Source organism: Hermetia illucens, chromosome 1 (genome assembly GCF_905115235.1).
Source record: "Hermetia illucens chromosome 1, iHerIll2.2.curated.20191125, whole genome shotgun sequence".
In the NCBI taxonomy this organism is placed as follows: Eukaryota; Metazoa; Arthropoda; class Insecta; order Diptera; family Stratiomyidae; genus Hermetia; species Hermetia illucens.
In genome coordinates, this window is record NC_051849.1 from 45,145,573 (window position 1) to 45,170,715 (window position 25,143).

At 38.4% G+C, this 25,143-nt stretch overlaps 1 protein-coding gene across 2 annotated transcripts in view; it reads left to right on the plus strand.

Moving 5' to 3' along the window:
* LOC119650657 (protein kibra) overlaps positions 1 to 24,804 on the plus strand; it is an 82,333-nt gene extending 57,529 nt beyond the window's left edge. For both annotated transcript variants that reach the window (XM_038053597.1, XM_038053606.1), the window contains 11 exons: positions 11,652 to 11,761; positions 11,824 to 12,015; positions 12,374 to 12,533; positions 12,594 to 12,969; positions 21,417 to 22,387; positions 22,509 to 22,689; positions 22,795 to 23,122; positions 23,183 to 23,563; positions 23,666 to 23,786; positions 23,856 to 24,065; positions 24,187 to 24,804. In XM_038053597.1, coding sequence (XP_037909525.1) covers positions 11,652 to 11,761; positions 11,824 to 12,015; positions 12,374 to 12,533; positions 12,594 to 12,969; positions 21,417 to 22,387; positions 22,509 to 22,689; positions 22,795 to 23,122; positions 23,183 to 23,563; positions 23,666 to 23,786; positions 23,856 to 24,065; positions 24,187 to 24,547 — 3,391 coding nt within the window. In that variant the 3' untranslated portion in view covers positions 24,548 to 24,804. The remainder of the gene's footprint in view (positions 1 to 11,651; positions 11,762 to 11,823; positions 12,016 to 12,373; positions 12,534 to 12,593; positions 12,970 to 21,416; positions 22,388 to 22,508; positions 22,690 to 22,794; positions 23,123 to 23,182; positions 23,564 to 23,665; positions 23,787 to 23,855; positions 24,066 to 24,186) is intronic.
* Positions 24,805 to 25,143: the final 339 nt, after the last annotated feature.

Sequence of the window (25,143 nt, forward strand, 5' to 3'; positions counted from 1 at the left end):
TGAAATTGTAAGAGGTCTTCTTTTCAATGACCTTACAAGATTTTCGGTAACTCCTGCAGGAAAAGATCCTTCAGATATCCTTTTCTACCTCTCTTTTGAATAGCAGAGCAACAGTCCTTTCGACATTATGCAGGACCCATTCCTTAACGACCCTGGGTGTGTTTTAGATCACTTTAATGATCTAATATTATATCAGGTGACAAGCCAAGTAGCTGGGATGTACTGGCTTGGTATGTCAAGTTAACCTACCAGGTGTACAAGCTTAAATCCGCTGTTTTTTTCCACAAATCACATTTTTTTATAGGAACCAAAAAAACTTTATTCAAAATACTGGCCCTTGCTATCTATACATTTCTTCCATCTTTCGGGTAATTTATGGATACCAATAAAATTGTTGTTGATCCTTCGAGGCAAACCACTCATCTAGCCATATTCGGACGTCTGCGTAAGAATCGAAGTGCTGCTCAGCGAGCGAGTGGCCCATCGATGAAAACAGATGATAGTCGGATGGAGCCAGGTCTGGTGAATAAGCGGGGTGGGGTAGTATCTCAGAGTTGAGCGTTTCTAAGTAGTTTCGAATTTTTTTCGACGTGTGCAGCGGAGCACTATCACAGAAGAAAATCAGCTTTTTATGGCTTTGCTGATATTCCGGCCGTTTTTCATTCGGAGGACGATGCAATTTGATGAGTTGTTAGTGATAACGGTGGACATCGACAGTTTCACCAGGTTTCAACAGTTCATAGTAGACCATACCCCGCTGATCCCAACACACGCACAGCATCGTCTTCCGTCTGAAGCGATTTGGTCTTGTAGAAGATGTCGCTGGTTGGCCGGCATCAACCTACAATTTTTTCGTTTAGGATCCTCGAAATAAATGTAATTTTCGTCGCCAGTCACAATCCGATGCAAAAACATATTTCTTTTGTGTTTGGCAAGCAAGATTTCGTATGTATTTTGGCGCCGCTCCATCTGCCTATCGTTCAATTCATGCGGCATTCATTTTCCAATCTTTTGAACCTTACACATTGCACGTAGACGCATGGAAACGGCTTGTTGTGACACACCTAATTGCTTGGCGAACATTTTCTGCGATTGTGTATCGTCCTTGTCCAAAGGAGCCTCCAATTCGTGGTCCTTAACTTTCCTGGGCCGATTTTCACGCTCCTTGCCGCTCAAATCAAAATCGCCATCTTTGAACCGATGTAACCAGTCTCGGTACGTTGTCTCCGATAGAGCATTGTCGCCGTGAGCCTCCACAAGCTATCGATGCGGTTCAGCGGCTGATTTCTTCAAATTGAAGCAAAAAAGTAGAGCTTCCCGCGAATTCTTTTTTCCAGGAACATAACTGGACATGATTATTGAAGAGGAAAAATATGTTTTTACATGAAATTGCTGATGATATGGACCGACAATTGTTGACAAATGTCGTACTAAAAAAAAGAAATATGGTATGGCTTGATACGCTCACTGCAGCCATCTGTGAGCAAACAGCGGAACTAAGCTTGTGCATCTGGTATTTTAGTGATGTTTTCTTGGAATCCTAGTCCTTAATACCTTACATCATGATGCTGCTACCGCTGTGTTTAACTGTTGCTTATATTACTATCTTCTTAAACGGTGACCATCTTTCTCCATATTAATTGTAGAGCATCGGAATATTGAATTTAGACACTCGTCGCAAAATATAACGGTTTTCCAAAGCTATTCTCTCATATAAACAAACTGTTAAGCATATCCAACTCCAATATTTCTTTGAAAAACCAATGGCTTCTTTGGAATATAGGTAATTAATCCCTCTCTGTGCAGAAAAATTTCAATGATTTTGTGTTAATATTCTTTGTAATAGATATTGCAGTTGTCTTCGAGTTGTTTCTTATGTTCCGCAAAATCTGTCATTTTGCTTGCTCCAGCTAGAATTTCACGGTTCGAACACCACCTGTTTTGCGAGAAATGAAGCAAATTTTGGTTTTCTGAATGTCCGCATTCAATCGGCGAAAAAGAACATCACAAAATTTTTACTTTGCTCTGAAAGTCATTCCATAAAAGGAGGACGTTATGAGAGTTGATCAAAACTAAAAATGAAGAACGTTTCAAAGAATTACTCATCATCTAATTAATTTGAAAGTGAAAGAACCTCCATAATATTATAATTGGCACAAGCACCCGGTATGGTCAAAAATGGCAAATTAGTATGGCTAGACACCATTTGACAAGCTCATCACAAACTTTAAAGACTTGGACAATATACAAATGTAGCGAATATTATTAGCCTGATAAAAAATGTAGAAAACTTTTAGAACGAATTTAAAAAGGACATCTAAATTTCTTAGTGATTATTATGGTAAAAGAAATCAATTCTATACACCCACAGTAGTAGTTTAATAATTTCTTTAAAAAAATAAAACCAATTGATGCAAAGAAGTATTCAGAATATACAATCGCAGAAAGTCAAATTTCTGATATAATAACTACTCAGGTGATAAATTGTACGCGTACAAATTGAAAGGTAAACAGTAGGAAAATTATAATTGTTCCAAGAAAAACCGATGAAAGCAAAATTGTTTGCGCATTGTTTGTTAAGAAAAGTCATTTGATGGTTGCATCACTAATGGAGGCTCGTTAAACAGTCAGTTCCTGGCAGAAAATGCAACCTTTGATGGAGTGACCTTTTTGAGGAAGAGAATGTGTTGCAGTGAGGAGGGGAGGGGACGGGAGGTGACGTTTGCACTGTTTGGAGGCTTGATGTTGAATTGGTTTGTGTTTTAGTGACACCAAGGCAGATAACTTGGTTCACTGTCGGGAGAATGGAGATTCTGATTCTGTATCATATTCACTTTTTCTTTGGAGATTATTTTTCGGAATTTTTATGCGATGCACGAGCGTCCAACTATATCGGCCGTTCAGCAGCCTTCTGACGAAGTTGGCGAACTGAAGCGCGAGATGGCCGTGCTTGTGGCCAGTATGGCTGAGATGAGGGCGACGCTGGACGCTCAGTGTTCGGGCGCCAGGCCGCAAGTTCGGTGTCTTGTACTCGAAAAGGGCGATCGGGTAGCAGGTCATCAGGACAACCTACGGACCAGGGTTAACAACATTCGAAATAAATTTCGAATGTTGCGCCACAATACAGACAGCATTAAGTTCGCTTAGAAAGGTCCAGATTGCATTCAGATCAAATGGGATCAATGAAAGGATATCAAGAAGTGTTTGACTCGTTTCTTGGAAGAATATGGTGATAAATAATTTTTGTGATGGCAATGGTGTAATTTGTACACGTCGGGGAACAAACGGATAATTGGGAAAAATATAGATATTTGATTGCCTTTTTAAAAAAAGTAGATACTTTGTTCAAAACGAAGATTCTGTGGGCTAAAAAAACTAAGAGACAGTTTTCTCCAATTGTTCTGGTCCACCTTCAAATAGATGCGGACTCAAGCCTTCTTCAATGCTAAAACAAAATTAAAATATTTCTGCTTCAGTTGACTTAGGGCGATTATCATATTCATGTCGCGTTTATGGATACATATAAGGAAGCAGGCCACAACTGGGAACTACTTATGTTCACGCCCTGGGCGAAACTGTTAGTCCCCATCCGCGAAATATCATTTTTCTAAGATTTCTGACAAGATTTCATATGTCTTTCAAAAATGAATGTTTTCTTCACTTCCGAGTTGCATTTCATTGAAAATGAGCCATTGTCGTGGCTAGGTCCAACAAGTCGGAAACCGGAGGCTCGGCGCTCCAGGTATGAAGGATTTTGTTGGTGTTTCATATTATATAATATAATATCCGAGTGCACGATGGTTTTATTTATATAGAGCTCTTAGTATATGTACTTTGAATATACTCGATATTCAATTCGAGGTGGTATTAACATTTTATCTCTTAGGGAGTATTAATTTGACGCAAAAGAGGCAAATTTGATCTACTGTAACTTCGTTAACGATAGTAGGATTTCCACCGAACTTTCCAGTAGGATGCTCCATATTAAGCCTATTAATGCGAGTCAAAGTAAACTTAAAGGCGGTTTGCAGTAAATTTTGGCTGGTTTCTGAGAATGGCCCCTTAATTTAAGTGATTCCTTTATGACCCACTCACTCCCCTGTTTCGCAATCAGCTTCAAAACTAAGATGAATTTGAAAAGTACTAATCGAGACCTTTTATTTGATACTCCACATGATTATATTCAGTGAAAAAAATTGTACACCCCCCGTTTGCATGCATGGAGGCCCCCTTAAATTCCACCTAGAACGCATGCGTGGACGTTCACAGTTACGATCTTCCTAAATTTGGTGTCAATCGATACAACGGGTTCTGAAAAATATGCGTGTGGCAAACGACGATGTTATTGAGGTTCTTTTTTTTCAAAAACAAAACTTTGAAAATGGTTTCACCGTCCGGAAGAACAGTGATATGATTCTTGTTCTTCTTTTAAACATCAGGCTGATTACCATTGAAGAAACCTGCCAAATGAGAACTGTCTTACTCGCTTGCCTTCAAAGTCTACCAAGGAGACTATATTTTTTTCTCACGAGACCAACGAGGTTCACAGTGCCTTCTACACACTCTCTGAACCCTCCTTAAAGGTCCATCGAAGAGTTTTCGTTTACTACCTCTACAAACGACTCATTACAAAGCTTCAAAGATTAAATAACTCTTAGTTGTTGGTCGTCCATTCCAGTTCAATAAACTGTATTCAGTGGAAATTTCCATTAGTTTAATTGCTTCGTCTTATAGTAACCTTTCCATGTGCAATTGTAGTTCGTAAATTATATCGTTTATAAGCGCTTACGATTGACAACTAAACAATTTAGAAAAATAAATGAAAGCAAATGAGTAAGAATGAACAAACTTTACTTCTGTTTGATAAATATACCCATTCAAATATGCGAGTATGCAATTTTTTTTAAATATGCATATCCCAAACTAATTGATCTTCTGCGCTAGTATGGTACATTGTAATTTCATGTAATTGCTAGGAATTGGTTTGCTTAATCATGTATCTATAATCAAATGGCAATCAATGGCCATATTTCATTTATTGGTTGCAGTTGTAAATATTTACATTTGCTCTTCAACAATCAACTGGCCAAACCATACATTAGACTCATTGCACCGCCTTGTGACTCAAATGAAAATACTTTCATAAAATCGAGAAAAGTATAAAAATCTAAAGATAAAATCTTCTCCGATCTTTTGTGTATATTTTTATTGTAAAAAAAAATTAAACCAAATCTACCAAAATTGTATGCATTTCTTATTCTACATACCTATTTCAGTATAAAGATAAAATCCCCACAAATGATGGTGTGTAAAGAAAGTTTCATCGTGGATCGATCATGAAGGAAAGATATAAAGATGTTTTTGAGTTTTAAAGTTATGAAATCTATTCCGTCTGAGTTTTATAGAAAAATAATGCAAATTAGACTATGGATACATGAAATACATCGAAAAAGAGATAAAATCAATTTGAACCAATGAAAAGAAGTTGTGGTTGATATCAACTATCTTTGGTATGGTTGGAATTAAAATTTACATAACCGATTCATTAATTATGTGCTCTGTGAATATCTTTAAGAAAATTGATTCGATACCTGTTTTTCTTCATGGTGGAATGGGGATAGTGTAAAATGTGCGGATTAGAATATTTTTAGAATATTAAAAACACGATTTATAGTATAGAAATAGATTCTTAAGGAGAAAACAGTGGCACCAAAAGAGCTGAATTCTATATTTTTCTTTTCGAATTTTTTTATGATTGTATCATTTGTGGAAAAAAATTATAAATGATTAAATTCAGCATGAAAGAAGAAAGTTATCAGTTCCTTAAGTAAGGCGTTAAGAGAACAGCAATGTGAATAACCTTAAATTAACGCTGAAATAAATTGTATGTGATTCGGAGATAGCTTGAAAAATTACTTCCCTTTTTTAGTTACATAAATTTTGGATCGTTGTTTTGAATGTCAATGCCTTATCTCCCGATTTGTTGGTCGTCTTCGAAGATCGCAATGCTTTTTCCTCTTAGCCTGAATTGACGTCAGTTTCTGGTTCAGTGAAATGAATTCGAAAGATTGTAGGGGACTACAGCTTAAGATCTTCATTTACTTAGTTCTAGTCAGAAATGGCTCGAGATTTCATCTGTTCAATCTGCAATCTTCACTCATTTAGGCATGATTCTTTGATCTCTATCTTACTTAGCTGCTGCGAAAATGACTATAGATAAACACTTCGGTAAAAGTCCTGTACAGTTCGTGAGTTTAATTTTAAGGCATACTCAAACACGAATTTACGCTGATACAAATGGCAACAGAATAACTATTAGGTTGTTGCAAATGAAATGTCGGATTTTTCAATGAAGTGAAGTTAGTTATGATTTTAATGTTTAAAACTGCCGCAAGGTGACTCTGGTGGTATGGGATAATTGAGTATAAATAGTCGTTCGTTCGATCAAGGAGTCATTTCAGTTTCAATCGTCATTGAAGTTCCAAGTAAAACTCAAAGAAAAAAGCATGGAAGGGAGTCAAAAACGTCTACTTTTTTTATATGAATTTAAACTTGGTCACAACGCAGCGGAGGCAACCAGAAACATTTGCATAGCATTTGGAGCTGACGCAGCAAACGAACGAACGACACAGCGGTGGTTCGAAAAATTCCGATCAGGCGACATGACCCTCCAAAGTGAACTTCGTGGACACCCAGGACCATCGATCGACAACGACGAGTTGCGTTTGATAGTGGAATCTGATCCCCGATCATCGATTCGTGACATTGCAGAGAAAATAGGCGTACACTATTCGACAGTATCTCGGCACTTACAACAGCTTGGAAAGGTGAAGAAGCTTGATAAGTGGGTTCCGCATGAACTCAACGAGCAAAACATGGCGCTGCGAATGGAAATATCCAGTTCTCTACTCAACCGCAACAGGAACAATCCCTTTTTGCGCAGAATAGTGACATGCGATGAAAAGTGGATATTGTACGACAACCGTCGCAGATCAGCGCAATGGCTAGATGCCGATCAGCCTCCACAACACATGCCAAAACCGAGCCTTCACCCGAAGAAGGTAATGGTAACTGTTTGATGGTCTGCATCTGGAATTATTCATTATTCGTTTTTGGAGCGTGGTGAAACAATTAATGCAGAGAAATATTGTGCCCAATTTGATGAAATGCACGAGAAATTACGTGTTCAGCGGCCTAGATTGGTCAACAGAGATGGAGTGATACTGCTCCATGATAACGCCCGACCTCATGTTTCCAGAATGACGGTCCAAAAATTAAATGAATTACGATATGAGACTCTTCCTCATCCACCATATTCACCCGACCTCTCGCCAACCGACTACCACTTTTTTAAGCATTTGGATCACTTTTTGGCGGGGAAACAATTCAGCAATGAAGTAGCTGTCAAAAGTGCCTTTGAAGAATTTCTTAGCTCTAGAAACCCAGACTTTTACGAAACTGGAATAAATGCCCTTGTATCTCGTTGGGAGAAGTGCATTGAAGCTGCTGGTTCTTATTTTGACTAATAAAATTAATTTTCATAAAAGTTATAGTTTTTTGAAATTTTACTCAAATATCCGACATTTCATTTGCAACAACCTAATAGATGGTGTACTGCTAGAAAGGTCTTTAATACGTTACAGTTTTGTCAACGCTTCACCCGCTTTTAACTCAATCAAGTCTCAGATTTTCAAAGGCACCTGTTGAACGAAATACCTATACTAATAGCTCTTCAAATGGAGAGACACGACTGAAAAATATATCTACATGAGCTGAACGATTTTTTTCGTATACATTCGAGGGGGAGCGTTGGGTTTTAAGGCGACAGTTCTTTATTATACTAAAAAATGCTAACGTGCATTGAGTTGAGTTTATTTACTCAAAGGCAGCTAGCCATTAGCAACTGATTACAGAAGCTGCACTTGAGAAATATTAAGGATACTTTTTCAGGTCCTTCCATCCGAAGCGTCTAGTAAGACCGCTGAAAAACACCTGCATCGTTTCCAATTAAAAAATCAGCAAAGCACGAACTAAAAAATCCAAAAATTTGTTTTTACTCTAGGCTGTTCCAGGCTCGCACCATGTTGTTCTTCGTAAGAATATTTGAAAGCGGACTTTATTTTTCGTTCCGCATTTCTTCCTTGTATAGTTTTTTCGTGGTCGAGATCACATACGTATGTACCACCTTGTGGTTTCGACTGAGCTTTGCAATGGAGCGATTAAACATCTCAACTACTCTAATCCAACTGTCCGCTTTTGTATGATACTTCGACAAAAAGTTTTGTTTCCTCAAATTATGGGGAAAAAATATACTTTTTAGTTCATCAAGGTTGAATAATTGATTGACAACTCCCTCCATGAAGTTGTCACAATACACGTTGGTGCGTATATTCTTCTAGGTTCAACCTACACAATGGAATTATGGAGGTGGCTATCTTTAGTGCAACTTGCGATTTCCACATTGGCGATGGCTTGTAGTGGCCCTTGGTGTAGAAATGCCATTAGAAAGAAAAAAAACAATTCATCAACCAAACATTTATGATGTACATGTTTTTGATAATATGATTGTTGTTTTTTTGGTCAGGAGTAGAACTATCAATGTTAACGACTTTGTAGATGTACCTTTATTATATTAGCCTTTGCAAGCATTCTTGTATTGTCCATGTCTTCAACGTCGTCAGGCCATCGTCACTTTTGCATCTTGATGATCGTGGAAACTTCTGGCTTGTCAAATATTTGATGCACCTGATCCGTCATCGGTCTACACCATAGTTCGCGCCGATAATTTTTCTCAAAACTCTCCTTTCAAATGCATTCACGAATTACGCCTGGATTCATGCGTCTCATTGAGCTTCAGTTCGCTCAGACGGCACAGAATTACTTGTGAGCTGAATTCGTCCCTTAATCTCGTTAGACTCGCTGAAATTTCTTGTCATTTGTGAGCCTAATTATATAAAGCTTTTTGATGGCCATCATTTTTCAGATTCACGCCATTATTTTTGTTTTGGTTTGTTTGTAGGCCAACTTCGTTTACTGCCTTGCTAAGGTATATGAAGTTTTTTTTCTCAGACGGAAATGATGACATGATACTAATGGGGCACGCATAGCATACTATTCGATTTTTAGAACATATCTTTGACATTTATTGGTAGCTACCGTATAATAGATTGTACAAAAGTAAGACCAATCCATCGACCTGCTTTAGTTTGTTCTCAGCGTGAGTTAGGTAAGATTCGCTGCGATTCCGAAATTAAGCATTATTTTATACAGTATTTTCTGGTTTACATTAAATTTTCCACTGCTCGCTGTGTGCTTTTTTTCACACTTTTCCATCGAAAACTAACCATAATTTGTGGTGGAACGAATCAAGGTCTGAACTGCCAGAAGGCCAATCGTCTGTAGAAATGAGACTGGGACGTTGCTTTCGTTCCAGCCTTAAATTGAGTGAGCCTTGTGGGCCGTAGGGGATCGTAGGAGACACCCCATAAAAGCAAGCAAGCAGGGTGGTGACCGGAAGGCGGAAAGTAAACAATTAACAGGAAAACCCCGAAACGGATAAGGGGGGAAACTCAGTGGCGAATGGAAGTACATACTCGGTTTTGACTGAGAAAGTGGAGACGAAGATATCGGGAGGCTGATAAAAAATATCCGGAGACTCTTGTCATTCTACTTATTAAATGATTTCTCTACAGTGACAAGTTTTTCGTCAGAAAAAGGGGTTCATTGGATGGCTTTTTGCATTTTCTCACTCTATTTTTGATTAAGCCCTCCGTGAGCAAATGTTTCTTACGCCTTTTGTGAGCTGTTAGTCCTAAGTCTTCGTTGTTTTTGCGAGACACTGATTTTTTTCAATATTCCCATTTCACGGCCCAAGATTTTTTGTTTTCGCTTCGGGTTTCCTCGGATTCAAACATCGACCACTTTTATTGTCTACCGTATCCTTACCGCTCGTGGTCTTTCCGATCTTTGATAATCTTTCATATCAGCAGGGGCCTCAAATAATTTCATAGCACCATAAACAAATATGCGGCTGATACCGAGTGGCTTTAGTGTTTTCAAAATGACACTTCTTTCCATCCCGCACTTATGTAGCGCTATTACGGCGATTGTATTTTCTTCATTTGTCCAATCCGTTGGGAAATAAAAGAAACCGGAAAAGATTGACACAAGCCCAACTGTCCAAATATGACAACTGGCAAATTTTAACAAATTTAGAGGTATTCAAAATTGTAAAAATATTTGTGGGAGTACTAGGTAATATCAGCATCATATCGAGTTGAACATCGTTCTCGTATATACTACCAAATATATACAAATGGAGCCATTGTGCACCCAAATATTCTTAGATTAAAAATCTACAAAATCTTTCATACCTTTCACATCATCGAGCTTCCGACTTTCAACTTGTTAAATAAATTCTGTCGGAATGTCATCAAAGCCAAAGTTTTTTTGTTTTTCGGGTTTTGGTTATTGATTTGACTTTTTCTAGCGTTGCCAGTGCATTCCTGTATTTTCTTATCATCACTGATAATCTCCTTTCCTTTCACATATTCTCATTTTTTATTGGAAACCGCGACTTAGGCTTTTCATCACTTTGTAGGCTTGTTTGATCTATTCAGAGAATTGTTTACAATTTTCGTCAATTCTTCGACATCATGGTTTCTGAAATTATTCCTAAAACTGAAAACCAGGCCATGATTGTCCATATTTCATAATTTTACTTCTTTGTTGTTATTGTTTTCGACTATCAGTCGCATAATTCCAAGCAGTATGCCCTTATTGAGGCCCATGACGTCACTTACCCCGATCTTGCCGCTTAAAAGCCACTTTAAAATAATTGCTCAATTTTCATCATTTCTTAGCCGCAATTTTTAACGTTGTATACAAAGAAAACCTTATCAAAATCGGTTTACTCTCTGTTAAACGTCCTTTCCTCTGAAGCGGCAATACCTATTGACATGAAATTTGCTACAATCTACAATCAATTCATACTCATGGTTCTAAGGGGAATTTTGGATACTTACGAAAGGTGGATATAAAATATTTCCTCTAGACTTTGCCATAGGGGTTTCAAATGAAGGATCTCAATTAACACTTTTTAAAGCAATTCGTAGTTTTTTCGTTAGTTGCAAATGGAGGGGCTGTGTTAAAAAATGCACGTTCAAACCAAGGATCCATCTCAGAAACAATCTAACAAAAAATCATGTATGTGCCTCTATATTAAATCATAGCCCCAAATTAACCTCTATCTTTTAAGTCCATTCTAGAGGTACAAAATAATATATGCCAGAATATAGGGCACGATACTGGAAAGTTTGGTGGAGATCTTACTATTATTTACAAAGTTATAGTGGGTCAAAGTTGTCTTTTTCACGTAAATTTACTGCATTCTAAGACATCATATATCCAGCATATCCAGTATGCCGTTGAAGTGAATAGTTTGATGTACTTATTGCATTTATATACTGCAGGCTATGTACAAGTGGACTTGTTATGTACTCCTAAATAAGAATAAGACACATTCTATACTATGGATGATGCCTGTAAGCTTCAGTTGTTCTTTTCTAAACTTTACTTACAATATAATATTTTGAATTAATTATTTTCCTACCAAAATGAGATTACTAATAAATATTCTTCTTTTATTTCAGATATACGAAACCACAAACCTTTGCAGACTGTATTGGGGATGAACTACCTTTGGGATGGGAAGAATCATATGATCCACAAATTGGACGATATTATATTAATCACATTAGTCGTAGGTTCTCACACTTCTTAACCATTGAACATTTTCTTATTTATTTTTATTACCTTTTAAAGAAACAACACAATTGGAAGATCCGCGACAAGAATGGAAAAGTGTTCAAGAGGCGATGCTTCGGGAATATCTTACTGCGGCTCAAGATGTCCTCGAGGCAAAGAGAGAAATATTTGACGTGAAGCAGAAAAGACTTTTGATAGCACAGGACGAGTACAATGAGCTCAATACATTAGCAGCTAGTCGAAGTAGTTGTAAGTAATTCCTTTTTTTCTAACTCATTGGGTGAGAACTCCGTCGACGCGTCGATATACTTTGTTCCTTCGGTCATGCGGACGTCTACACTCGGTCGACATTACCTTTTCAAATTATTTACACATTATCAGAAAAATAATCCCGACGACCCTGTGTCGTTACGCGCATTACCCAAGGAGATCGGTTGTCTATTCCACAAAAAAGTGCCACCGGACGACCAAGCTTGGTTGCATTTTGCAATGCGTGTGTTAAACAGAGTTTTATCTGCAACCATTTTTTGTTATTAATTTCTTTATTTCTGTCTAATTTTTCGTAATAGGCAACAATGAAATAAAATTTCCAATTATCACTTTTCAGTATATTCATCTTCAAGTTCAATAAACACAAGGCACGATCCTGATTTACTGAAACAAGACTTACTAATAGCCAAGGAACGCGTGAGGAGGTTGAAACAGGAACTTCTTCACATAACTTCTGATATTTCGTATACCGAGAGAGGAGTAGAAACTCTTTATAAGTAAGTTTTTCATTAAATTTGTTAGGATTCCCTTTACTAAGATATTTTCACTAATTTCAGTGTTGAACAAAAATTAAGTGCTCACGAAAATGGATGTTATGATATTTCTGAAGTACAAGCCATTCGTGAAGAAATGCTCAAAGTACAGAAATCGCTTGTATCTGGCGAAAAAGTTCGTGAGGAGCTCATGCGAAGTCTAGTGCAAATTAAAAATGAGCTCACGCGACAGCAATTCTGCGAAGATAATGTAGAATTGACACCATCATATGGACTTGTAAATGATCGTGTATGTGTTGCATCGCAGACCGATCTGTGCACGGACAATATGAATAGTGGTGCTCAATTTGCAGAGATGGCAAAAACCAAATTGCAATATAGTGAATGGCGAAAACGAATAAAGCAACTGCAGCAACAATTGGCTGATCATGTGGAAAAGGTATGTAAAGTGAATTGGAGCAAGCAAATTTTTGATATAATGCGATAGGAGAATAGAAAATTATTCTTTAAAATTTCTTCGGTGTACGTTGCCTTAGAAAAGAATGAACATAAACAATAAATGATAAATGTCGGCATCTCGCACGTACGCATCCAATAAACAAATGAGTCGTTGCTGAGAAAAATTTTAGATTTATAAACAAGATTAATGACTTTTAATCTTAATACGTACTTCATTAATTTCCCAGGAATACAACACTATTTTAATCAGATCATTTGTGTACTGGAAGCAGTAAATTTCTCGAAAAATTATAATTGGAGATGGATCATTGCTAAGGTTTTGCGCAAAACAAAACGTCATTAAAATTAGTTTACTGCCTGTTTCACGCACTTTATTCAGAAGCGCTTGACCCTATTAGCATGAAATTTGACGGACATTTCATAGGTCACGTATGGAGTTTCACGCTTGTAGTGCGTTTGTGATACATACAAAAGGGGGCGTGATATTTCTTTCCATCGAATATGGCCATGTAGGGTGTCAAACAGAAGGTTTTGATTAATATATGATGAAACCGACTAACATCGTTGAAATCAGTTGCGAAAAAGAAGAGTGAGAGTCCAGGAACAATAAATTTGAAGTGGGGCAGAACTCATTTTCGAAACTATTCATTCGAAGAATTCCAAAAATGCTATGATAATGCCCCTTTATGATATCTTAGCCCCCAATTATGTCCCATATCCATATTTATTCAAATAAATTTAATAGTAATATGAATACTACATTTTAAAAGTTTATTCAAAAACCTCGCTTCATCCGATCAGTAGAATATCTCGCAATAATAGAAACCGCAGAATTATACTAGAATGATTGACATAAATCTTGCTGTTACTAACAAAATTACAGTAGTTTTAACTTTTTTTGTCGCTCTTCAAGACGTCGAAACAGGAGCTCTATTTTCTTCTTGCCCTTAATTTCGATCCAGCCCGTCCTTATTCTATGTTATTTCTTCCGAGTTGTTTGTGGCTTAGCTATCGGAACAATAAGTGTCGTCTCAAATCTCACTTGTAGCAGAGGGGTTTGTATCACACGCTGGATATTGGATAAGTCGATTCAGCTGCAAATGGGCATTTGAGTAGTAATCTCGGAGACGGCAATAGCTGAAAACTTTGCTTCCTTGAACCCTGCCACACGATTAGTTTTGCAATAGCTGATAGACTAAAATCAGCCAATCAAGTGTGATGGGATTGACTGATACCAAATTAATGAGTTGCGATTAGTGGTAGAGTGATCGTATACCATAGATTTAAAGTTGTAGGTTCAAATTGGCCTGTTCTGAAGAAGATCGTAGAATATCAGTACATGAAAGTGAATATTCTGACATTCTAAAGGCTCATGTACCCTGCGAAATCATGTTTGCTAGCGATAAACTACTGGATAATACTGGATAATTTAGAGGAAAACGGCCATCATTGGTCCCCTAACGTTTTAGTTCCCTTGATCAAGATGATCTGTCCCACAAACCAATACAATTCAAAATATTCCCTTTATGGTAGAATAAACACGGCGTGGTGCATAAATTTGAATATAGTTTTCGGTAAAAACCGAAAAGTTTTTTTTAATCACATTTCTGTAAGGCTATAAAGAACACACTTCTTCAGTATCTCCCCCGCTAGCTTCTATGATTGGCTCCAATCTCGGCGTGAAACATGTTGCAATCCATGTCGGCGAATATCGCTTCAACAGCGATTCTCAGTAATGTGACAATTGTCTATCTTTATTTGTTGGTGACTGTTTCAATTACGCTATGTACATAAAAGTCCAAAGGATTTAAGTCTAGACTCTCGGGTAGACAAATGTTTCGACCAAAACCTGTCGATGCTGTCTGACAACCAATTTTGAACCAATTGACTTGTGTGGGCAGATGCAAATAGTTGGAGAACATAGGGATTTGCAAACAACACAATATTCATCCATGGCTTCACTATATGCTTCAGAACATGTAAATGTACTTCTTTTTTTGACATTTTCCCGTTTGCCATAGAAATTTTGCGGCATCACATTACCCTCACGGAATACGACAGCTGGAAATTTCGTTCTTGTATCGATGGGGACATCTTCAGGGTCCTAGACCAGCTAGCAATGATTTCTCTGATTGATTTTTGCATCCACACTAAAAAAATTTTCGTCAGACCAAAATCTGAGTCTTCTGTGAGCGTTGCTTCTTAAGGAACACAAAATCAATTTACAATTCGCTTTCTTCAATATAAGATTGTAGTGAACATCTTCCTCGTCGATTCGACGTCTACTTTTTTTCGTTCACACCAACAACCGACAACAATTTTTGAATCGATTGCCTTGCCCTTCAAAAATTAGTTCCTGAGCAAGCTGAATGATGGCTGGCTAATACACTCTTTTGAGTGTGTCTTCCTGCCCGGTGATGTTCAAGCTTCGCACTTTGCAACGTCATCATACACGGGTACCCACGTAACAGAATGATCACTACCGCCGAAGGGCCAGCGCAAACACTTCCGATTATCGCAAAGCTTCGGCTGTACTCAGCACTTGGTTTCAATATTATATGTACAAATGTTTCAAGATTAGGACACGGCCCGAAATATTATTTATCAATCGCGATATTTACCAACGGTATAGTAGGTCGGAAATTGCAAATTAAAATTTGTTGGGATTTTGTCACCGCATCCTTTATACATGGGAAAATTCGACTAGTTCAAGTATTTTACCGAAGTAAACTTTCCTTAAAGATTGAGTAGGTTCTCGATCATCTTAGCCCTCAATTAGTTGTCTATTGTTGTTATTTCAACATTTTCACCACTTCTAGAGCAAAGATGAGGTAGCATCTCATGAGATGCTCTGCGTTAGATGAAACTTTTAGTCATCTGTTAAAAAGTTAGTACTTAGCCCAAAAAGGGTGGTCTGCAGATCTATTTAAATTAGTGGGATTTTTTCTCCAATTGGTCCGATATGTCATCAAAAGGATACGGGCTCAGGATCCCCTCAATCCTTAAATACAGATGTTTTCCCAATACATCACTTCAAAACTGATTTCAAACAACTCGGTAATTCTGAAAAAAATAATTTTTGACCGATTCTAACGAGGTGATGCAATGGGTGAATCATTTTTTCAATACCGTCGCGCCGACTTCGAATTCCGGTTGTCATGGATGTCCCATTGAAAAAACACAGCGCAAAAATAATAATAAGAAAGACACTGTGTGTGCAAATGAGTGAACAGGTGAAATAAGATCGTCCCAATTGCTGCCAGTCAGAGGGACCAGTACCCAACTAAGCCTTTAAATATCCACTAACTGTTGAAATACGCCATGAAATTACTTTGCATTTTAGCGTAGCTTGGATGAAGGGACGTTTCCCAGTCTGCGATCGGCGTATCAATGAATGCTCTAGATCGAATACCTACCGTAAAAACATTCGCCTTGTTGACGTTTTCTATGCTTCGAGGACCGGGCAAAAAAAGAACCCTCTGCATTAAATCCGTCGTCTAACTCCTGTACGTCGCTAGTGAGGTTTTTCACGTCCGACGGCGATGCACCTATTGTCGCTGACGGTAACTCGCTAGCGCAAATTGGCTGGAACATTCAAGTTGTTAGAAATCGACACAAAGGTATCTGAAAAATCTCTTGACTCCAATCAAACGAAACTCTTGGCCGAGAGAACCGGCGAACTCTATCCACTGAACAGAAAAAAGCTTAAAGAAGAGAAAAGGATTTTATTGACTATTTCGCTTCATATAAATTCTCCTCCTCTCTTTGCTTTGCTTTATTATATAAGTATTTAGGACGGTAGAGTCCGAATAATTATAATGAGGTTAAAATTATACATATCACCAGTTAATTCAATTTAACGTAATTATTGCTACCCTATTTTCCCACACAAAAAAGATATGTGAAAACTGGTAGCCGCACTTTGTTTTGTTCGTAGAAAAATTGAACTATGACCAAATACTTATACTTTCCAATTTGTTTGTTTTTTCCCTTCTGAGTTCCGAGTCAAAACAAATAAAGTTCCCAACGCTAATGGTATATGCAGTAAGTCGCGCAACGATAACTCCTTTGTGTATGACGACATTTGTACATTAAGTAAATTTTGAAATCGAGACTCGGATTGAGTTCCCTATGACAAGAATGTTTGGAACACCACTGCTCGAGAGCTTTGTCCCGGGTGCAGAGAAAGCGCTATATCTGGAGCAGCTAAAATTGGGTTGCAAAATTCAAAAATGAGATTTTCAGCCTGAAGGACCCTGCTAGGTCCGAAGGGTCCGTTGAGTTTAATGAGGAGCGATTGAATCGCCGAGACGATGTTATCCGTATAGTGATACTAGTTAGGCTTACTTACTATGAGCTACTCGATCGGAACCAAACAGTGAATGCCAAGCTTTATATTCAGCAATTCCGACGACTAAACCAAATCATTTACAAAATTGATCTCATCGACATCATAGGGACATCGTTTAACACAATAATGCTCCTTCTGACACCGTCAACATGATCAATTAAGCAAATCAAACGCTCGGTTATTCTCCCAATTTGCCGCCATTCGGACTTGTACTTATCTCGATTATTTCCAAAACTTTGTTCGGCTTCTCATTCAAGAACACTTTTACCGTCACACACACTTTTTTTACCGTCGAGTTATTGAGAACAGATACTAAATAATCACGGGATTCTCCGTGATTGTTGATTGGTCAGTTCTGATATTTTTAAAAAACTAAAGGTTTACAAGATTGAAAAAAAAACGGTCATGGTTTATAGCACAGCCCAAAACATAGACCTAAGCTGAATGGAATCCAAACCATTCCATGTGCAAGTGCTGCTGAGGCTCTGAAGTTTTACTCGGCGGATAGCCTCAATATACTTCTACACTTTTTCCACTGCACCTCAGTATTAGCATACGCAATATCATGTAGTTCTGTACCTACTTGCCCAACAGAATACTAATTACTCGGTTTAATCTCTGAACTGTTTTGGTTTCAGTTTTGGGGGTGTGAGGGAGTTAGAGTTAGAAGTTCCAGACGAAGACTAGCTTTTCTTAAGACGTCCAATAGAAATGATGTCAGATGATGATAAATTGATCCCAAATGTTCTGTACCGTAAAGACATAATCCCACGGTGCTCTTCAGACACGGGTTGATTGACAATCAGTCTCGGAGCTTAGAATTCATACCAGTGGATGCGGGGATTATCTAACACCTCTGCCGCAACTTAGGGTTACAGCGCCCGCGTTGTACAGCGTAGCTCCATGCTTCAGCCAAGAAGGGCTTTGCTCGCGGTATGCCACTTCACAAATAACCGGACCTAGAATGCATCCCCCAGAAATTTTCCTGGAGCATATGCTCTCAAAGTGCCATCTCGGTTATCATGATACCAGATAATCTCCGGTGAGGCTTCGTTAGCAAGACCCACTTCAAATGAGTCTCTTGCAGACTCGGATCGAATTGCCCTCCTCAAGCACGGGAGGACGGCACTCCACAACGGAGGACATGACACCAGTCCTCTGAACCTGCCTCACATAGAACAAAACCATGGTTGGGGGTAGTCAAATGAACCTTTGAAATCTACAAAGTTTCCAAGGACGTATTTACTTGATCAACAGACAACAAAGTTTTCTACACGACGCCTTAATTCACGGTGTCGATGGAGCTGCCAGTTGAGAAGCCGTACTACGTGTCTAGCATCAAATGAAATGTTTTCATACAGACAACGCACTTCTTTTCACTTACTGCGGAGAGTATTCATTCACCACATAACATGCTGCGGAGCCCTTCTTCAGCATATCACTATTCATCATACACATCTATTCAAAAATTTCACTTTCGCGTCCACAGGCAAAAGCATATACTCAGAAAGGAAAAATGATCGGCTAACTCCTAAATCAGAGTAACATATTTCACCCAGTTATACCCACATGTATTCCAACGAATCGACGTAAGTGAGGATCAACACTCACATTCACATTCCTGTTAACCAGAACGACTTCAATAGGAATATGATCTACTAACATTGCATCCATCCAACAATCTCCATGACTGGACAAACGCCATCGTTGCAAAATTTACATATGCAATGCCAATATCACTAACGCCCCTGGAGGTCTCAAACGGCAGTTGACAGGACATTCAAACAAAGCAAATCGTGCTTCAACAGCATACAAATACTTTTCCCCTATGTTTAGCACGGTGGTAAAATATGCGCTGGACAATCTTGCTGTATCACAAAGATGAGATTGGATTCGCGTCCATATCCAAGATGAATGGTGTGCCGCGGAATCACGGAACCACCTCACGTGATATACTACTCCAAATCGGATGCAGGTGGACAGTACACGCTCACGCAAAACCACTGTACCAAAGGCCCCGTGACTGAGACTTACACGCCCCACTCATTGGTGAAACTCTACAAAGATGCAATCTAGACGCGTATCATTTATGGCAATGGCCACCTTGGTCTATCCTCTAGCAGGGAAGAACCGCACGTTTGTAGGCAAACCCCACAGCCATTGATTGCTCTGGGTTCCTGCAGCATCGTGAAGTTAACGCCACGCTCGCGCAAGTACTGGCCGAGGTGATGCATCACGGCAGTTGTTCTAGAGCAATTCAACTGCTATAGTCTAAGCGATATTTCATTTAGTGGCGGGCATTAACCCTAAACGCCTTTGCGGCGTAGATAGAGCACAATATCGACCGGAGCATATGTCTGGCCGGAAGTTCCCGGATCGCATATTTCCGACTGTGCATCTCATTGCTCCAGGAAGCGAGCATATGGTCACTCTGTGATCAACGAAGCCCACGCTTAGTTTTTGGCTCGAAAACCAATCATCATATGGTCGAAACCGAGGTCTAGTGCATGGAAGGACCATTTCACGTACACTCTTTCAAAGGACGCCAGCTTGTCTATTACACCAACTGTCCCCTCTAAGACAGGTTTGCTGACTGGCGATTGTGTTGGGTAATTAGTAATCTTCACTTCTTTCTTGAATCGCCCGATGGACATCTGGCTCCCCAAGTGGGCCTCGTGGACCTGTATGTTAAAAACATTAGCACATTCTTTCTCCCGAACATTGGAAGTTTATTCATATTAAAGTTTGCGAAAAGATAGGCAGAAATATTGACCTTGGCCAGCGCGCCGTCATAAGGATTTATACTGAATAAAACCCAAGGCACAGTAGCCATCAGAATGCTCAAAATCGTTGAGGATCGCGCCGTGATAATTATTTTGCGATTTAAGGGAAGGTAGTTGTCATCTAAGGATGGACAGGAATTGAATCGCCATAAAATCTGCAAATTTGTCTGAAATAGCCATACCCAGAGAAAATATAAACAAGTCGGGAAACCGGAAGCTAGACGCTTCACGTATCAAAAGTTTTGTGTATTTCTTTTAAAAAAATGACCACTTTCAACCCCCCGCACTCCCCACATTTTCAACAAAAGTCAAAACTAAGACCGGCTTCGAAAAGTACTAACCGAGACCTTTAATTTGATACCCCACATGACTATCTTTGATGAAAAAAAAATTTACACCCCTCTTTTGCATGTATGGGGACCCCCCCCCTTAAATTCGTCGTAAAAGGATGTAACTTACTATATGCGTGAGCGTTCACAGTTCCCATCTTTTTACCAAATTTGGTGTCAATCGCTATAACCGTCTCCGAGAAAAATGCGTGTGACGGACAGACAGACAGACAGAAAGTAAACCGATTTTAATAAGATTTATGTTGTTTGGTCAAGAAACTCTGAATCATATATGAAGAACAAGCGGGTGTATTAACGTGAGGAACTCTCGAACTACCATTTGTCCGCATCTCCGCCCTCCATGTCACTGCATAACAAATTTGAAACTGAATCTCCTGATAGTACTCCTTGGTAACAGTAGGGCCAAAAAAGACGGCCAGCACGATTTTAACTATGTTGTGGAAGTGTCATGCTTTTTTGAGCTTCGAGGATGTTCCATTTTAATGAATGGAGCTCGGTTGCTGGGTCGTGATCGTCACCAATGATCACAGTATTGATGAGAGTAGGATCCCTGTTCTCAACTTCTAGATTTGTGTCAACTTCAAAAGAAGTTCTCCAACTGTTATTCGACGATTCTACATTATTTTTGGATATTGAGACCCTACTAGAGCCTACCCTACTTCACTCTCTGTTAGAGTGGTTGCGCTCACCTTTAACTGCATGTCAATTAATGGATAAATGGTGTTACTAGAATACTAGAAACGTCCCATTTCATTGTTCGCCCTAGTTCCCTCGAATACAAAATGGTACCTTTCCTTTCAATAAACTTAAACTCTAGTGGTTGCAGCATCCATTCTGCAAAATATACAAATACATTTTTAATCTTACGTTGAAATATCAAAACAGTATCATGTCCTCCAGGAAAATATTCATGCTAAAATTGATTTTCCTTTTTTTTTTTCAGATTGAACCAGGTCAATTGGAATCCGACAAAGATCGTCTATTACTCATACAAGAAAAAGAAAAACTTCTCAAAGAACTTCGTTCGATTCCAACCAAATCAAAATCGCCTGAAGAAATTCTTTCCATTCAGCAAAGTTGCAAAAAACTCGAGGAAGATTTGAATAACGCCTATGAGGCTAATAATCAATGTGTCATGAATCGTTTACGATTGCACGAAGAAAAGCAGATTTTACTAGATAAACTGCAAGAGGCGCTCAAATCAACAAAATTACTCGAAGAAAGATTGAAATCATTCTCGTCAGGTAGCACGTTCTCAATTAGCAGCGGCTCGAGCTTGGGATCGCTGTCGACAGCAAGCAGCAAAAGTGCACTCAGTTTCACAGAGATTTACGGAGATTTGCTCGTTTCTGATCCTCATCTTGATATTATGGAGTTGCAACGACGATCGCAGGGAGTAGTATCACACCCATCGGAAATATCACTTTCGCCACGAAGTAGCCTTTCAATGGAAACCCCTCCCGCATCGCCAATGAAATATAATGATAATCAGCCTAAGGATGAGCCGACTTATGCAAATTTCAATAGCGCAGCCCATCACGAACTCGAGTCAACAGTTCTAGATTGTATGCGGCTGGAAGAACGGTTGCATGAACTTGAAATGAAACAACCCCTGAATCTGAATGCTCCACTCTCGCCCATCTACGAGAAACCATCTCTATTGGATCTGCCTCAAAATATTCTTAGCCGTTCATCATCCGCTTCGAATACTCGCTCTGTTTCCGCTGCAGTTAGTAACGAATCAGTCGCTGGAGATTCGGGAGTTTTCGAAGCTTCTCGAGCGCATTTAATCCAAAAAGAACTTGCTCAAGTGAAAATAGGATTGAAATATCTCAAGAATGAATGTGCGTTGATGGTTATCATTGAGAGAGCTTGCAATCTCTCTGCACTGAATTTGCATGAAAGTGGGGAAGTGTAAGTATCACATTTGGTCTGCGATTAGAATTTAATGAAAATCTTCATACTTTATCTGAGTCGATGATTTTCATTTTGGAATCCAGTTTTGTTAATCTTACTATTTTCTTGCATTTTTCAGTTATCTTCGCGCTGCACTGTTGCCGTACTCATTGCAATCAATAAGGACGAAAACTGTTTCTGATTTTGACCGACCGGTATTCGGTGAAAGTTTTACGGTTCCGATTTCATTAAATAAAATTTTGAGCAAAATTCTCCAAATTTCTGTCATAAGCGTCCTTGGTCAGCGAGAAGAAATAGTGGTAAGTACTCTTCTAGACTGTATTTTAGTAGATACCAAGTTTTGTTCGTTTGACTTGACTTGTTTCCAACAATCTCCTCATTTTATTTCACCTTTCTCTTCTTAGGGAACGGTTCAGATCAGTTTAGCTGAATTCAATGCAGAAGATACTACACTGAAATGGTATAACGTGTTGAGTTCAAGATTTATGCCAAATTTTGATCATCTTGAAGTGACTGGGGTTTGCAAAGAAGAATCATCAGATGAATCAACAATCATCTCATCTCAGACGTCAACATTAACTCGAAACCAGGGTCCTCAGATCGATATGCACTCTAAGATTGATCAGGCATTCCAGGAGCACGTAAATTTGAATGAAGACGACGATGATGATGAAGAGGACGAAGATAAAGCAGAAGACGATTTGCAGTTCTTTGAGTCATCCGAAGACAATGGTATGCTGACTAGCATTGTAGCCGTATCCGTTGGTTAATAATTTGTCTCTTCTCTTGCAGTAAATTTAACAGAGAAAATGTTAGACGATTACATGAAAAATGTGAAGTGCGAATATGTCGATAAGGAGACGAATACAGAATGTGCATTTGCTCCTGAAAAGTCGAGGTCAAGATATTTAGAGGGTGGCTCTGCAGTTGCGTCTACTTCTAAAGGAAACGGAACTTTCGGTGTCGGCACAGGTTCAGACGAGCGACCTGTGAAACGATCACAGACATTTTCACCAAGTGCGGCAGTGAGCAAGGGTCGCTATGTTTGTCGACTCAATCGTAGTGATTCTGACTCAGCCATGCACTTTGGAGTGACGCCACATCATTTCCAACGAGGCGCAGTGGAGAGACGATCACTTCGGTTCTATACGAAAGTACCGAAATCAGTCACAAGTAAGTATTGACATAAACAGTTGTCCCGTAATATTCAGGAATTTCCTTATAAGCTTCGACTTGACTTTAATATTCTAATCACATTTCCTTTTTTTATTGCAGAATCACATCATACACATATTCCAAGAACTAGTTTAGACTTAGAGCTCGATTTACAAGCTCAGCATAGTAAATTGGATACTCTTAATGATGAAATCAAAAAACTAAAGAATCTTAAGGAAACGTAAGTAGCTTCGTCCTTCCAAGAAATTTAAAAAATGTCGCTAATCTTTGAACTTGGTTCTCATCACAGGTTAGAATATGCTAGGGATAATAAAGATAGTAAGATTGCCACTTGGGCTATTGAAAATGAAGATTTCCAACGCTTGGTTGATCGGGTTGATCCAGTCAATAATCCGGAAGAGAAACAGTTACAGAAACTTCTTCATAAAACGTCAAAGGAAATATATAAATTGCGAAAGACAAAAATCGCAAAGGGTTCACCAGATTTGGTCACTTTCAAGTGAGTACAAATTAATTTCAGATAAATTCTTGTAAATAACCATGTTCGCATGTAGTCTACCTCGTGAAAAGATATTGCCATCACACTATTTAATCTAATGTTTTTCTCTTATCTTCTGCAGAGAAAAAATGGCCTTCTTCACTCGTAAAGGCCTATCAGTACCTGAATTGCCGGCTGAATTATCTATAAACGAAGGAGATCCTATTAATCGGTTATCTGATCACAAAGAAGAAGATGAAACGCAAGAGGAAGATACAATTAGTCAAGTTGATAGGAGTATTGAGGGCGCCGAAGGACGTCCTAAAGATAATAAAATTGCTGCATCAGTAGCACGAGAAGACACTGCCGCCGTAGATAATAAAAGTATCGAATCGACGTCATTGCTGTCTGCGACAACAAAATCAAATATTACCACCGCTGAGGATTCCAGTAAGGATCGATTCGATTATGTAATTGATAGAAATTATGGCGTGGAAGTATGAGAGATATTATTTTTAGAGAAAACAAAAGTCTAATGAGAATGATAAAAACAAAATATATCATGCCTTAATATATTGTATCAAATGAGTATGAAATCAAAATCGAAAAAACGAAAATGATTGTTGTGCCTTAATGAAATGTTTTTTTTTTGATTATTGAATATAAATTATTTGATAGGCAATAATTTTTGAGTATTTATAGAGAATCTATATATAATTATTTTATTGTATTAGCTACTAATATACAAATATTTAAAGAATAAGGAAAAATTAGCTGCGCTCGTTTTTGTTGAGTGCTTGTTATTTTCATTTCATTTTTACGTATTTTTTAATTTTATTTTTCATTTTTTTTCCTACGTAAAATTAATTTTTATAAGCATTATTGTTAAAATAATAATTAAAATGATTGTGCAATATTAAAAACTGACTTTTTAATCATGTGGCGACAAGAGGACATTTAAAGATACTGTCTGTTTTCAAAGTTCCATCTAAAGAAAGAAGTTTGGTAAGGTGCAAAAAAAGATACATTTAAAGATACTGGAAGGTACAAAAAAAGGCCTTTCCCCTAAGAAATATTTTTAGAAAAAAAGAATTTAAGG